At 44.5% G+C, this 15,748-nt stretch overlaps 2 protein-coding genes across 2 annotated transcripts; both read right to left on the bottom strand.

Annotated features, from left to right (window-relative positions):
• Positions 1-28: 28 nt before the first annotated feature.
• gja10a (gap junction protein alpha 10 a) lies at positions 29-3,631 on the bottom strand. The gene is made up of 2 exons (XM_017431683.3): positions 2,204-3,631; positions 29-703 (listed from the first exon to the last, which is right to left on the bottom strand). Exons 1-2 carry the CDS (start codon positions 3,629-3,631, stop codon positions 665-667), a joined length of 1,467 nt encoding a protein of 488 aa, XP_017287172.1. The 3' UTR covers positions 29-664.
• A 3,484-nt stretch (positions 3,632-7,115) lies between these two features.
• Positions 7,116-15,008, bottom strand: ankrd6a (ankyrin repeat domain 6a). Its single transcript, XM_037977953.1, has 15 exons — positions 14,940-15,008; positions 13,299-13,403; positions 13,122-13,220; positions 12,154-12,252; positions 11,965-12,063; positions 10,889-10,987; positions 10,637-10,738; positions 10,420-10,455; positions 10,270-10,329; positions 10,074-10,196; positions 9,079-9,231; positions 8,889-9,002; positions 8,490-8,742; positions 7,969-8,234; positions 7,116-7,857 (listed from the first exon to the last, which is right to left on the bottom strand). The coding sequence occupies exons 1-15, from the start codon at positions 15,003-15,005 to the stop codon at positions 7,675-7,677; spliced, it is 1,857 nt and encodes a 618-aa protein (XP_037833881.1). The 5' UTR covers positions 15,006-15,008; the 3' UTR covers positions 7,116-7,674.
• Positions 15,009-15,748: the final 740 nt, after the last annotated feature.

Below are 15,748 nucleotides of genomic sequence, written 5' to 3'. Positions count from 1 at the left end.
AGCTAAATGGACTTTTCAGAACCGACTGACCTACAAACCTCAGCATTCTTCCTGTACGACAGACGCTTTGTGTTTCTAACTTTTAAACTTCTTTGTATTTGCAGGGTTTTGTATTTTTTACATGTTTTGTGGAAGTGAAAGATGATTGTTATCTGTAGTTTTAGCATTTATTTCTTTTTTTAATCTCTGAATGAAGTTTTTCTGGGTTTTGTAAAATGACCAACATGTCACATTTTGTTTATTTGATAAGAAAACATTTTGAAGAAAAAAAAATACAGTTTTTGTTGAGAAATAAAGCATGAGGACTCCACGGTGTGTTGCTGGTGTTCTGTTAAATATCTTCAGGAGTTAGCTGTTTTGTAAAGAAGTGTTTAATCTGAATAAAAGCCACTTTACACAGAGTCGGAGTTACAGGATCAAACAGATCCTCTCGAGTTTTCACGCCGTCATGTCTCCGGTTTTATTAAACCATCTTTTTGGCAGCGAAACGCTCGTGCAGACGTTGTAAGGTGCTTCGAAGCTCGCTGCTCTCCGGCTGAGAGTCGACTGCCTCATCATGGCCGCCTGATTGATCCTGACCCCATGTGACTCGCTCGGAGAATCGATGTATCACTGATACAGTTTCTCTCCTGTTTGTGTCCGAGCTGCTGATGAACTCAGCTCCTCACTTCTTCATGATGGAGGAAATGTCCAGGAACATGCTCTGAAAGAGACAAACACAGATTATAAGACTTTCTCACAGCCCGTGAGCAGATTTATTAGTTTTCATCGCTGGGTAAACACATTTCCCATTAAAATCAAGACGAACAGGATCAGTAAAAGGGCTTTTGGATCCCAGATAAATGTTATAACTATTAGGGGAAGTCCTCTTTATGTTTAGAGATTGTTGAACAACAGGGAACAAGTTTCAATGAGATTTTTAGATTTTTTATTTTATTTTGAATCCTAAAAATGAAAAACTGTCGCCTATATCAGCCACTGATTTTAACATTACTGTAAAAACTAATGTAGGAGGTTTGTGCAGATGATGCATGATGGTGTTTTACCATCCTGGACCTGTTCTCCACATGACCCGTGACCACTGCTGCTCAAAGATTGATGGAAGCAGATCAGTGCCAGAGGAGGGAAATGTAGGCATCAGAGAATTAGTCTGTTAGTCTGAGCTCGTTTTACTTTGTGTCGCTGCTTTAAGCTGCTGAGATGAATACTGAAGGATCTCACTGGGCTGCGACGGCTGGAGACTAGTTGGCGACTCAAACTTGACTCAGTGTTGTGAGAAAAACACAGATTTTCAGTTGTGGTCTCAGGTTGCGACCAAGTGACCAGTGAGCCGTGCAGCCGTGTTGTTTTTGAAAATCCTGGCTTATATTTTGAGCTCCCAAGTGTCTCGAACCCTTCTTGGTTTTGTCCCAGGCGTCTCCAACCCGTCTCAAGAGCGCTAGAGCTGAATATTGACATCTGCAGGGAGCCAAGAAGGCACTTTTGCAAGCTGTGCACACAAGAATAAGAAAAACGTTTGCCATGGAAACTGTGGCCACACGGCTCGCTGTTTGCAAACTCAGAATTCAGCGAAACCGCGATGGAAAATTAGCGTATTTTCTCGTAATGCTGAGTCAAGTTTGAGTCACCAAACGAATGCAACCAAATCTAACAACACAAACCCCACAGAGGTGAGGAGTGATGAAGATCAGCTGTAAAGAAAAGAGCTCAGAGGACTGACTATGCAAGAATTTTGGTTCCTCTGTTGATGAGAAAGAAAATCATATCAGCAATATCCACAATATCTGTATATATCTTCATTATCCGCCTGATAAACCAACCTGTAGGTAAATATTTTCAGATGAACCTACTGAGACCCTGTAGGTCTCATGATGGGAGGTTTCTGTTCAGATCGGTTTCATCTCACGGCTGAGAACAGTGATGAACTGATGTTTGTCATCGACAACAGAAAGCACATTTCTTGCTTTGTTGTGAAACAGCTTCTTTTCTTCACTCTTGCAGTCCCAGTGGTTCTGGACTCGTGTGGAGCAGCAAGATGAATTTAGCAGACAGAAACATGACTTCATCACTGTTTCAGTGGGTCAACATCAGAATGCCTGAAACTGCATGATGCATTTACTCTGCTCCAGCCCTGACCAAAGCTCTGCTGCAGGATGAAGTGCAGCATCACCTCCTGTGGTTCTGGATCAGGATCTGTACCTACCATGGACATCCTGCGGCCTCCGGCGGGAGGCATCATGGGCATGTCTCCCTGCAGCGAGCACAGCTCATCCGACTCCTCCGAGCTGTGTAGGGAGGGGCTGGTGGACCCCGTCATGGATGACAGGCTCTCAGATGGAGGCCTGATCATGAAGCTGGTCCTCCTGGGGTTGGGGTTCAGGAACTCGCTGGTTGTAGATTCTCGCCTGTTGTCTTTAAGGGGGTCCCTGATCGCTCCGGGTCTTAGGGTGCTGCCAGGCAGCAGGGAGCCCAGATGCCCGGGCTGAGAGTGCTCCTCGTGATGAATTTCTCCTTGGCTCGCTGTATCCTCCTCCACAGTGGACATGGCAGAACTCCAGCCTGGATGGTGGTCCATCGTCACTGTGTGGACCTCTGGATTCTCTCTGGTTTGGGGGATTTGGGTCACGCAGCTGCCCTCGGACCTGAATGGTATCCTTGCTTGAGGGCAGGTGTACCCGGTCTGACCCAGATGAGCCAAGCTGTTGTGTCTTATTGGCTCGTGGCCGACTTTAGGCCCACCGCTGTAGTGAAGAGGCTTCAGATCTGCCTCCTGAATCACTTTGAAGGTCTGAGTCAAAGGCCCGTTGTGAGGGGAAACGTTGCTCATCACACAGAGCTGCTGAAAGGACGCCTTCTTCTTGGACCTGTAGATCAAACTGTCCTCCTCCGCATACCTGTCTCCGTACAGAGTCTGTTTGATTTTGCGCACACCCAGGTGGAGTATCTCCAGAATGTTCAGGAAAAGTGACACCCCGGCGATGACGATCATAAATACCATAAAGATGGTCTTCTCCGTGGGCCTGGAAATGTAGCAGTCCACACTGTTGGGGCACGGCAGCCTCTCACATTTATACAGCGGCTCCAGGTGGATGCCATACAGGACACACTGGCCCATGATGAAGGAGACTTCCACCACAGAGCGAGTAAGGATATGGATGATGTAGGTTCTCAGCAGGGAGCCTCTGAGAGGAGCTTTCTTCACCTTCCTCTGCTCCTCCAGCCTCCTCAGCTCCCTCTCCAAGCGTTTATGCTCGTCCAGCGCCTGCTCTGTTTCGTCCAGCTCCTCCTTCAGCTGGATCCGTCGCCGGTGCCGCTCCTTCTCCAGCGTTCGGATGCAGTAGAGCGCGTGGCCCATGTAGACCAGCGAAGGCGCAGACACGAAGATGACCTGCAGCACCCAGTAGCGGATGAGGGAGATGGGGAAGGCTCGGTCGTAGCAGACCGTCTTGCAGCCCGGCTGGTCCGTGTTGCAGACGAACTCGGACTGCTCATCATCCCAGACGTCCTCAGCGGCTGCTCCCAGGATCAGCATGCGGAAGATGAAGAGGATGGTGAGCCAGATTTTCCCCACAATGGTGGAATGGATGTGGACCTCTTCTAGGATGCTGCCCAGCAGGTTCCAGTCCCCCATGGTCAGCCTTTCACCACTTCACTGCCACATACTTGAACTGAGGAGACATAGACACAGCTCATTAGACTTAATTTTATTAGGTAGGTGACATACTTTAATGGGAAACCAAACTTTACTGGGTTTATATTATTTCTGCAGCCACATTAGGATCAACGAGGCCCCTGAACAAAAGCAGCTCACTCCTTTCATCCAAGCTGATGCTGTTTTCAGGTTTTTATGATAATTTTCAGGTTTCTGTTTGGTCAGATTTCTTTGTCAGATCTTTGTTCTGTAGGTTCCTGAGTTTGGAGATTTTCTTTGTTCAAAGACACAGCTGCGTTCTCGTTGTTATATTAAAACTGGATGGTGTCTAGCTTGAAATTGTCAAATTTACTGGTATGTTGACCACCACATCTTTGTCCTGTGAGCTTGAATCTCGGGTTTATTGGTTTAAGTTTATGTTTGGGCTTCACAGAAGAGATGAGCACCTTTTCTTTAATTAGTTTTTTTTGATGATGGTGAAATTATACACGTCTGCAGCTGAGTTGAGACAAGCTGACGAAGATTCACTTGAATCTTCGTCAGCTTGTCCGGACCTTGAGGTCCTTCCTGTTTTTAGTCATGAAAGTCCTGAACGTAATGCCAGGATGAAGACAATCTGGACAAAGTTGTATCGATATGCCGTGACACGCTAGCCCTTCGAGGTCACAGCTGGATCCAAACCATGTCAGCCAGATTCCCCCACAGGTTCCTTCACCACAACCAAAAAACCAACCAAAGCAAAAACCAAAACCATCTGGAGCTGCACGATGGAAGCGGTGGTTACCCTCTCAGCTGGGGTCTTTCTGTGTGGAGTTTACATGTTTTCCCCCACAGTCCAATAACATCTCAGGTGTGAGTGTTTAACCCTGTGACCTGCCCAGGTGTAACCCTCCTCTTTGCTGCTGGGACAAACTCCACCCCCCTGCAACCCTGATCAGGACAAAGCAGGTACAGAAAATGTTGTGTAATCTGCTGCTGCTTCAGTTCTGACCCAATCCGGACTTACAGAACAATAATCTGTTGCACAGGTTTTAACTTTAAAATCAACGCAGAACAACATGTTGGCCTGATTCCTCAACAAAACCAGGAGGAGGGTGGAAAGTTTCAGAGACATCAGATGAGGAGATGAGGAGGTGTTTTGGAGTTTTGTTGCGGCAGTGTGTTTATTGCTGCTGTGTTTTGGCCCCTCAGGGCCACCGTAGTGTGGAGTTTGTTTGGAAAGAGGATGACAGTCAATAGTTTAACTGTGAAGTCGCTGACTGAAAGAAAACCTTGCAAACATCCACCAGATGTCCTGTATTCATGTTTTTTCTCGCTTCACGTGAGCGAACAACAGACTCACACTCTGTGGCGTAAGAAAACATGCAAACATCACCTTACGTGTCACAGGTTGGCTGTCCCTCGGGGCCTCGTCGTGCACGCCATCATGTGGATGAAACATCGAGGATCACGGCGTCTTCCTGTTTTTACCCCATGGAGATGTTTTATTTGCACGTCCTGCTTCTATCCGGATCCCATCAGGCTGTCTTCGTCCCTCGGCTGTGTTGGTGTGTGTGTCTGTGTGTCGGGAACGCTCTGCTGCGTTACATGCAGGGTTCACAGGATGTGAGCATTGATCAGCTCCTGCTGGGACACGGCCCCCCCACCTCGCTCCATCAACCCATGCCAGGAGAGCCAAACTCCAGCCGGGACCGTCGATACGGGCCTCAGAGACAGAGCAGAATGTTTGTCCTCTCAGATCCCGGAGACCTCAGACCTGAACTCTGTGGTTCCGTCTTTCAGAACGTTTATTCTGTGACACGAAAAGGTTTTTTTTTAACGTCTTTTCATGTCGGCGTGGGAGCTTAACCCAACAAAACCAGGAGCAATCTCACTACACAGTCCCAGCAGTGTGCCGCCATTGATTTCAGTTTGGCTTATTTGAGGCCAAGTGTTACGTGCCACAACATTATGACCACTCACAGGTCCTTAACGTGGTTACCATGGTGACTGTCAGTGGGTGGGATCTATCAGGCTGCAGGTGAGCCTGAGTTGAGGTTGAGGATTTTATCGACTTTAACGAGTCGGCTTGGGCAGAACACCTCAGAAGCTACCAAAGAAGAGAGAACCAGAGCTTCCAGACTTCTCCTTGTTTCCTTCATGTTCTCAGTTACAACGATTGTCTTTCCGGGTTTAATTGATTCTGGCTTTGTGTGTTTTGGACTCCCCGTATCAGCAACATATTTTGTTTCTTTAAAACAAAGCTGGAGTTCTGCTTATGTACGGGCTCTGGTTCGAGCTACGCGGTTCTGGTGTCTGATCAGTACAGACCCCATGTTTTGGGCCCAGGTTCGAGCTGTGTGAAGCGACCAGCTGTGCCTGCAGGGCCTTTAATTAGGTTTCCATCGCACCCCCATGAAATCGATGCGGCATTGATTTGATTTTCCCTTCAGAAGCTGCTGTGTGGTCGCTGAGGCCGAACACCAGATGTTACATCAGGATCATTGGGTTACACAACCAGAGCCCCGCCCATCTGATGCATGCCCCGCCCACATGTTGCTCTTCACCTTGCAGCCACCCTCGACCCGTGGAGCAGCATGCACTGCAGCCAGACAGACTGTTAAAGTTCTTCTTTACAAATACTAACATGTGAAGATGAAGAGAGAACCTTACAAACCACAGGTAACAGGTGTAACAATGCATTCAATGCAACCTGGAAATTTCAGACTCTGAGGTAGACTCTGTTTTTTAAAAGTAATTTCACAAAAAGGCAGCTAAATGCTAAATCATGCTTCTGTCTGCAGCTGAATAATCATAAATATTTGTTTTATTTTGTTAAAAGCAGAACTAAATTAAGTCTGAGGGCAACCAGGACTTATCTTTATTTCATGCTTAAAAATGGTAAAGGATAAAAACAGACATTGATGTAAGTTCTTTCTGTAATCTTTAAAAGAAGATATTTATTATTTATTCTGGTTCTGTCCTAAACTGTATTTTTTCTAGGCAAGATTTTACTGCCTTTAGTTCATTTTTTTAATTAGTTCTGATTGAGTTTTATCCTAAAATGCTTTTTTTTTTTACAGGCAAACATTTATTTTCTTGTTAATTAACTTTAATGCTAAAGCATTCACAAATCCAAACTCTCCAGTTTCCTGCTCTCCTGTGTTTTATAAATGAGCTAAACAGTTTTTAAGAACTATCCAGTCTTCCCAAAACAAATAAGCAGTTAAAAATTTAAAATATATGATCTTTAATTTCTTTCTAATTTTTCTTGCGAGCCCCTGGGACTTTTTTATATCTAAGATTTATTCATTATAAAGAGTTCACCTGCTGCAGTTCATACCCTGAGCAGCAGGTGTCACTAATGAGCTAAACACCAGAGAAGACACTTAGAACTTGATGCTCATGCAGATGTTTTGTACAAACAATCCTGTGTTTTTATTCCAGCTGTTAATTAAACATGCAACTCAAGCTGCAGGCCTGTTATCACACCAGTTATAACACTCTGGTGTTCTCTATAAGCTCTGCGTTCTCGCCGGGCTCACAGAGAACAAGTCCTCAGGTGAATGAGCTTCATGACCCACCTGGTCAGGTTTGCAGGTGTGTTCTTCATGTTCCTCATGCAAAAACCCCTCATTGTCTCATCCTGTTATGACAAACTGAAGATTAACCTCACAGGTGTAGTTCAGAAACACATGAAGATCAGAACTTCTGAATCCATCACAGAGAGAAAATATTTAAGTTTTATTGATTTGATGAAAAACTACTGGGCTAGATTTGGGAAAATATCAGGTTAGTTAGGAATATATTAAGTTGAATGAATCAGAATCTAATCTTAAACCTTACCAAGAGTATCCCTAACGCCCTAATGATTCTAGTTATTTAATAACTTAAAGGGGTCAGGGGTTACACGTCATGATATATTTACATTTTTACATTAGAAGAATCAAATTTAGGATCTGCAGTTCTTTTAAAAACCAGAGTTTAGCTCCAACATTCATGAGAAACATCTAAGAAGTGACTTTACAACACAACGTGACTCGTTAACTCTCGTCCTCTCTGGTCCTCAGCCTGTGAAGCTCCTCCTCCAGCTCCGTGATTCGCTGCAGCAGCTCCTTCCTGTCCGCTTGAGCCCTGAGCGCCGACTGCTGCTGCACCTCCAGGATCCTCCTGCAGCACCAACGCTCCAGCTGAGAAGTTACAACGTCAAAGAAACGCTGAGTCGCCTGCAGAGGGTCAGCAAACAACACGACAGGTGGTGAGGTTTGAGTCTTTGATTAGGAGGAAGCAACATCTGGAATCAGAACTTCTAGACTGGCAGGTCTCTGCAGGCTCACCTCCATGGCTCGCAGGTGATTCCTCTCCTGGCTGAGCGTGGGCTCAGTGGGTCGGTCCGTGAACTCCAGGACTGTGGTACCATCACTGGGCCCCCTGTGCTCCTGCTGGGGGCCACTGATGGACCTGCTGCTGTTGCAGGGTCCATCTTCACCCTCTGCAGAGCCCAGACTGTCCTGCAGCGCTGCAGGCTGCCAGGAGGGGGCAGCAGAGATCTGCAGGAGCCCCGAGAGGCGCTCTGCAGGAGCTGTGGGGTTCTGGTTCTGATCTGTATCAGCAGACGGGTTACAGAGGTAAAGTTAAACTAATAACTCCTAATAAACAGTTTAGATTAACTTTAAAAGCCCTGGATCAGCTCACAACTTCTCTTAATTTAAATATTTTTATGTCTTTGTCCACTTTTGCATCTCCTGGTTGTCCTTAGAGGACGAAGCAACTAGACTGTTTCCATGACAATAGAACAAAAATAAACTACTGAGCAGAACTTTTAAAATATAAAATAACCTGAGGGTCTCTGATGTACCTGAGCTTCTGTCCTCCTTCAACTCAAAGTACTTCCTGCTCCTCATCTGCTCAGCATCCCTCAGACTCTCAGCACATCTGGATCTTAGGTTGTTGGTGGAGATGGAGGCGCTGCTGTCTGCAGATAGCGGGTCAGGTTCTGCTGCAGACGGCTCCAGCAGCGGTTTGTGGTACCGGGTCTGAGCTGGGACGTACAGGTCTTTGTCCTCCAGCAGGGACAGACACCAGCTCTTCAGCTCGTGTCTCGCTGCAACCTGAAGACGAAAGAAACAGCTAAATCAGATTTTCAGATCTTTGTTTTGTAATTTAGAGTCAGATCTTCTAACATGAATCAAAACATTGTTTTTTTTGTCTTCAGTCTCGGGCATATCTGGGGTACCAGAGTCAGGTGTGGTGTTACCTGACTCCTCAGGGCTTCAGCTCTGTCCCGTGTAACTCTCTGCTCCATCCTGAACATCATGTTCCTCGTCTCGGCTGCAGCTCTCTCCTGGTTCAAGAGGTCCAACACTCTGAGCTGCTCACAGAAACGTGAAGTCTGACTGTCAGGGTTTCCTACAGACTCTGGTGTTTTACGCTGCAGTGATGCTGACCTGGTGTCGGGTCCTGCGCTCCATCCTGTCCAGGCGTCTGCTGACCTCCTTCTGGACGTTCAGGATGTGCAGCCTCACCTCCTCCTCTGTGGCCTTCAAGTGATCCTCCACCTTCTTCAGCAGCGGCTCACAGGGGCAGCTGCTGGCCGGAGCCTGATGAGAAAATGGGTTTTTAGAGAGATCTATGAGAGCAACAGATAGAGGCGACTGTGAGGTGACGTGCTTATCAAACACACCACTTTTGGACAAACTGTGCCATCAGTTTTTAAGAAATGGCTTAAAATAAACCAGAACTTCTAGACGGATCCCCTGCAGCACAGGTGTAATAATATATCATGCTTGTCATTTTCTTATACTTGTGCATGTGCACAATACACATATGGACACATGCACAGCACCTACTGATACGGTTGTTGTTGCATGCATGTTTGGATCTGCTCCAGTTTGCAGGAATGGCTCAGTTTTTTTTTCTTTCTTACTGTTTTTTTTACAGGTTCTACATGATTTGATTGTTATTTTATTTGTATTTTTAGTTAATTGTTACCTGCTATGAGTCCAAGGCAGAAAATCAGCAGCCTGAAAGGTTCAGTCAAAACAACTGGACTTCTGATCTGTAGCTAATGACGTTTGGCTTCCCATCTGGGGAGATTCATCACTTTAGAACCAGAGAGAGTGGAGATCCAAGCTTAAAACTGCACGAGATGCTCCATTTATCCGAGCTGAATTCACATGCAGTTTAAGGGTTGTTGGTGTCTTACACTTTCACCAAAAATTAGCAATCCTACATCTGTATTTATTTCTGATTATCATTGTGTTTGTCCCTTTGAAATAAATAAATGAAAATGAAGACAAATATCTAATACAGAGGAACTCTTCGAACACCTACTGTTTGTTTAACAAAAGCTAAACTGAACTCCATGTTATAAAACTGAAAATTTACACTTTTGACCTCAGTGATTTCAGGCTGAAGGATAAAGAAATGAAACCTGTCGAACTTTGCCCTCCTTGTCCCGGTACAGAGTGAAAAGCTGAAAGACTCTTCTGTCTCCATCTTCATCACGATCGTTGTGCAGTCGGAGGTGATTATTCCTTTCAGAGAGATCATCTTCGGTCAGATCCTGCAGAAACAATGAAGGAAACGTTTGCATATCGGGTCATAATAAAATGATGGATCCAGCTGCTGCTGCTCACCTTGATGGCTGATCTGGGGTCAGTTTGTGTGGGAGTTTCCTCCGTCACAGAGCGGCTGACCTGCAAACATTAAACCAGGTGAAAACAACCATTTAAACGCTCTGAAACTTCCTGTTTTCTTACTTTAGCTGGTAGTGCTCTCGCTCTCACTCTGTGTTTCCTCGTTTTTCTCTTCTGGTAACAAACCTGGGGACAGAAGCACCTGGTGACATCACTGCGTCACATTTTATTTAGTTTACAAAGACAACACAAAAGATTGAAAATGGTCCGGCTGGAACAGGAAGTCACCGTTAACATACAGTATTGACACTCTTGATGCTGTTGCAGGTTTTATAACTGATTCTGATTCTGATCATGCTTAATTAATTTTTCCTCCACGGAGGACATGAACCTGAGGAGCTTTAGTGACGAGAAGAGCAACTCCTTTGTTCCGGTTGGCTCTGGCTTTGTCGAGAGCAGTTTTTTCTGCCTGAAAGATAAAAGATATGCTCTCAGACAACATTCTGAAAAAAACCTTTCATCAGCGAGACAGTAATTCATCCAAGCAGATCAGAAAAAGATGGTTTCATATTTACAGGAAATTAGATTTACAAAGACTGACCTTTGAGGAGGAACCTACTTTGTTTTGGGTTCTCCCGTCGACGCCGGCTGTCAGTAAGAGCTGCACAACTTTTTTATGGTTCAGAGCAGCGGCAACGTGCAGAGCTGTGTCTCCTACCTGCAGCCACAGAGACCCAGGAGGTAAAATTATTATTTATCTTTCAGCAGAACAAACGTTGCTCCTTTGTCTACAGGCACTAATCAAGAAAAATGATGCAGGATTCTTTTTTTTTAATTTTTACAACATGCTGGAAAGATGTTCTTAATGCATTATTCCCCAGCTGGTTTGTCTCATGTTTCTCACCCGGTTTGTCTCATATTTCTCACCTGGTTTGTATCACATTTCTCACCTGGTTTGTCTTATGTTTTTGACCTGGTTTGTCTCATGTTTCTCACCTGGTTTATCTCATATTTCTCACCTGGTTTGTCTCAAATTTCTCGCCTGGTTTGTCTCATGTTTCTCACTTGGTTTGTCTCATATTTCCTACCTGGTTTGTCATGTTTCTCACCTGGTTTATCTCATATTTCTCACCTGGTTTGTCTCAAATTTCTCACTTTGTTTGTCTCATGTTTCTCACCTGGTTTGTCTCATATTTCTCACCTGGTTTGTCTCATGTTTCTCACCTGGTTTATCTCATGGTTTTAAACTGGTTTGTCTCATGTTTCTCACCTGGTTTGTCTCATATTTCTCACCTGGTTTGTCTCATGTTTCTCACCTGGTTTATCTCATGGTTTTAAACTGGTTTGTCTCACGTTTCTCACCTGGTTTCTCTCATGTTTCTCACCTGGTTTGTCTCATATTTCTCACCTGGTTTGTCACGTTTCTCACCTGGTTTGTCACGTTTCTCACCTGGTTTGTCACGTTTCTCACCTGGTTTGTCCCATGTTTCTCACCTGGTTTATCTTATGTTTTTAAACTGGTTTGTCTCACGTTTCTCACCTGGTTTATCTTATGTTTTTAAACTGGTTTGTCTCACGTTTCTCACCTGGTTTGTCACATTTCTCACCTGGTTTCTCTTATGTTTCTCACCTGGTTTGTCTCATATTTTTCACCTGGTTTGTCACGTTTCTCACCTGGTTTGTCACGTTTCTCACCTGGTTTGTCTCTGACACACTACACCCGGCCCTCAGCAGGATTTTCAGCAGGCTCGGGTTGTTGTACCGAGCAGCCACATGGACGCAGGTGTCGCCAAGCTGAAAGCAGCAGAGTTTTATAAGGCGTATCACAGAGTCGTTTTTGACCGACCTACAGCTCTACAGCTCAGTTTTAAAGCTGTTTCTCACCTTGTTCTTGGTGTCAGGGTTCGACCCTCCGATCAGCAGAAGCTGAGCCGTCTGAGAATGCCCGTTCTGACACGCCAGGTGAAGAGCTGTGTTTCCTGTCTGAAACAGTCAGTGCAGAAAGAAAACTAACTTAGTTTCCTGGTAGGTAAAAATGAAAATCACAAATCCGTTAAAATCAGTCTGAAGGTTTTCAGAAAAAAATCAGATTGTTGGATTTATTTTTACAGTGTCTGCCTGCACACTCGAGGTGATTGCTGGATTCATATAAAAGCAGACCTATTCCTGAGTAAATACGGTTTGTCGGTTCAATCAGAAGCGTGTTTAACTCTGTGTGAGATATACAGTCAGAGATCAGACACTTATGACCTGCTACTGTTAAACGACCTGGTTTCGTTTAGAATTCACTGTGAAACTATTTAAAACGCAATCAGGTTTCAGACATTATTGCACAGAGTCAGGCAGACATTTTAAAGGTAGAAATAGACTGACAGTGGAAGCAGAGCCTGTCTTGTATGAAATAAATCCTTCGTTCAAGCAGTACGACACCTTTGCAACCCGCTACTGTTAGGAAGACTCAGACTGGTTTTAAATCAACCAGGGTTAAAGAATTTATTCATGAACATTTTGTTTGGACTCTGCAGCATATTTCTTTTTACAAAGTTAGGGTTAATATGGGTTATTTTTTATTTGGAAGCTGAAAAGTTTGTGAATCACTGGTATATGTCCCTCTGATGGACTTGTGACCTGTCCACCCTTTGGTGACTGTTGGAGATAAGCATCAGCTCCCTGCGACCCGGAAAGGAGAAACGAGTAAAGAAAATGGATGGATGGTTTAGAGGATCTGATACTTCTGCCAAATGACTGCTGCTGGAATGAGTCCCAGCAGAAATTCCATGTAGGAATAATCTGCATTTATCTGACCTAACAGACTGAGTTCACGACTCGGCTGAACTTTTATCCGTTGTTACCTTGTTCTTGATGTGAACATCGGCTCCAGCCCTGATGAGCAGTTTGACGCACGGAGAGAATCCGTGCCAAGACGCTTCGTGTAGCGCAGTGTTTTCATCCTGAAACACATGCACCACAGCCACAATGAACGAGTTTCTATATGAGGATGTTACATAACGGCCTGGCTCATGACTCACCTGGTCCTGCAGGTCCACGGCGCAGCCTCCAGCTATCAGAGCAGCCATGGTCTTACTGTTCCCCACCACGGCACAGCGATGCAGCGCTGTCCGAGGTCCTGAGCCCTGATGGAGGCATGGAGAGTTTATGGAGCAGTGGCTAAATTACCTTTTTGCTGCTCAGATATGGATATAGACCAGGGGTCTCCAATCCTGGTCCTGGAGAGCCACTATCCTGCATGTTTTCCTTGTTTCTCTGCTCCAACACACCTGATTCAGAGGTTAAATCACCTCTTCTTGTTCTGCAGAAGCCTGTTAATCACCCATTGATTCAGATCAGGTGTGTTGGAGCAGAGAAACAAGTAAAACCTGCAGGATAGTGGCTCTCCACACCAAACAAGCTCCGGCATGGATGCAAAGAGCTCGTCCAACTAACCAGGGTCCAGGACTCCTAATCAGACCACCAGGGGTGAGAGGTTACTGAACTCAATCTGCTGTTTATGAGCTAAAAAACATGTGTGATGAAAGAATTCATTCATGAATAGAGATAGACTGAAATCAGGCTTGATTTATGTTTCTGTTTTTAAACCTCTAAATCTATCAGAGTTAGTTCCGGTGTTCCACAGGGTGCTTGGCTTGGTCCTGTTCTGTTTTCTCCATGCACGATATTAGGTAATATTATCAGAATACACAAGATTAATATTCACTGTTACGCTGATGACACCCAGCTGTATTTAAAGACACCTGATGACTCTGACCTGTTCAATTTGTTTGTCCTTTAGATATAAAGACCTGGATGAGCAATAATTATTTAGTATTTAGTCTGAGACTCAATTTCCAACCATCTATTCACTCTTGAAGAACCTTCTTTTCATTTGCATATCAGGCTTGTCTCCAGGACTGCTTTATATCTATGTGTACAATATTTCCTAAATCAGGACATTTTGTCTCAAAGTGAACCTTAAAAACTTGTGCATGTTATTGTAACCTGCTGACTTGACTACTAACCCTCTGATTTCTGTAATTAATCATGGAAAATTTGACTTTTCAAGCAAATTTATGACATTCCAGCATAAGAGAATACTCAGATTTTTCACATAAATGAATAAAGTTGAACTGAGTTGAATTTACACACAGTTTTCCTGATGAAATAACAAAGTGATGGGGTGGCTTGTGAATGTTTTCTGACTGGATAAATGTGGCAGCATGGTGGTAAAAACCTGATTGGGACCGAGGCAGAGGAGCAGAGTTAAAAATATCTGCGTGTCCCTCTGGCAGCTGGAGTCCTGGTGAAAATGAGTCAGATTCCTGCAGGAGGTCTGACAGGTGCTGAGAAGGCAGCTCAGAAAAACCTGTTTCTCTGCTCACCTTGGTCTGTATTTTACAAACTGTGGTCAGTGTTTGTGTTTCCACCTGTATGGTGCTGCATTCTTTTGTATAATGTAAGAGAGTGTTTCCATTGGTTGCAGATTTTACTTTGAAATCAGCAGAAACTACAACAGTGTTGGTAACTTCAGCTGGATGTTTTCAGTCCTGCAGCGCTCAGGTTTGATTAAAGGGTTTTCTACTTCCTGTTGACACAGGAACAAGCAGAAATATAACCAGAATTTGGTTTAGCTGTCCAAGTGAGAGAAGTTTAGACTGTAGAAGAGGTTTTGTTACCTCAGATGGACTGAGAGAGCACACCAGGTTCTCCATCTCAGAGTTCCTCCTGCAGAACGCTGCCATCCAGCTGCTCCAGCTGTTCCAGCTGCAGGAGAAAAACACAAAAAAGGCTGAAGGGACTTCTGGAAACTACTGGGTTCTATTAGATAATTAAAGAGCACGATTTCTAAACGAATGAAACCAGTGATTATCTGGATGTGTTGAACATAAGGAACCTGGAGCCTGCATCCAGTGCATTCCTACGACATTCCTATTATCCTATTATCATCCACCTCCAAAAGCGTCTGTAGATTTATATATTTTTTATTCTTCCATTAACTTTAATGTGGCCCAAACGTTCAAACGGCTCGGTCATGGGATGTGTGAGCATTTCGAGTTATCATTAAAGCCCAAAGCAAACAAATGAGCAGAACTCTCACATGTCACATGACCTGGTGCGTCACCTCTGACCTGAACTTTCCTGCCTTTGTTCATGTCCTTGAATGTAACATGTGGGTTTAAGTTGCTCAGCCTTTGGTCCTGAACGCATCAGAGCTGAAGCTCAGAGGATTTTTAAAGCTGCATTGTTAGGTCTGATGGTCAGATTTAGCCTTTAATCCTAGATGGTGATCATAATCCTGAAGCAGAGCTGTGCTTTTTATAATCCCATTGTGTAATAAATAAGGGTGTAACAAGATCTCATGCCACAAGATCTATCCTGAAAACCAAAAATGACTTTGTCTCCACCATTTTAAATGTTTGGGGAAAAATAGGTTGACTCTTGATTAAGTTATTGATTTTAGCCCCTTGTGTAAATGAGTTTACAA

This window comes from Kryptolebias marmoratus, linkage group LG10, assembly GCF_001649575.2.
Source record: "Kryptolebias marmoratus isolate JLee-2015 linkage group LG10, ASM164957v2, whole genome shotgun sequence".
Lineage (NCBI taxonomy): Eukaryota > Metazoa > Chordata > Actinopteri > Cyprinodontiformes > Rivulidae > Kryptolebias > Kryptolebias marmoratus.
The sequence above is the reverse complement of the archived record's forward strand: the minus strand, read 5'-3'. Positions and strand labels throughout refer to the sequence as shown.

What these genes read in the sequence shown, in the direction of transcription:
- ankrd6a (XM_037977953.1), bottom strand. Translation starts at nt 15,005, where the DNA reads ATGGCAGCGTTCTGCAGGAGGAACTCTGAGATGGAGAACCTGGTGTGC. An exon ending in ATGTCCTCCGTGGAGGAAAA is followed by an intron (nt 10,456 to 10,636) that starts ATTAATTAAGCA and finishes TTCTGTCCCCAG; the next exon opens with GTTTGTTACCAGAAGAGAAA. An exon ending in ACCCCAGATCAGCCATCAAG is followed by an intron (nt 10,197 to 10,269) that starts GTGAGCAGCAGC and finishes TTGTTTCTGCAG; the next exon opens with GATCTGACCGAAGATGATCT.
- gja10a (XM_017431683.3), bottom strand. Translation starts at nt 3,631, where the DNA reads ATGGGGGACTGGAACCTGCTGGGCAGCATCCTAGAAGAGGTCCACATC. An exon ending in GAGGCCGCAGGATGTCCATG is followed by an intron (nt 704 to 2,203) that starts GTAGGTACAGAT and finishes TGTCTCTTTCAG; the next exon opens with AGCATGTTCCTGGACATTTC.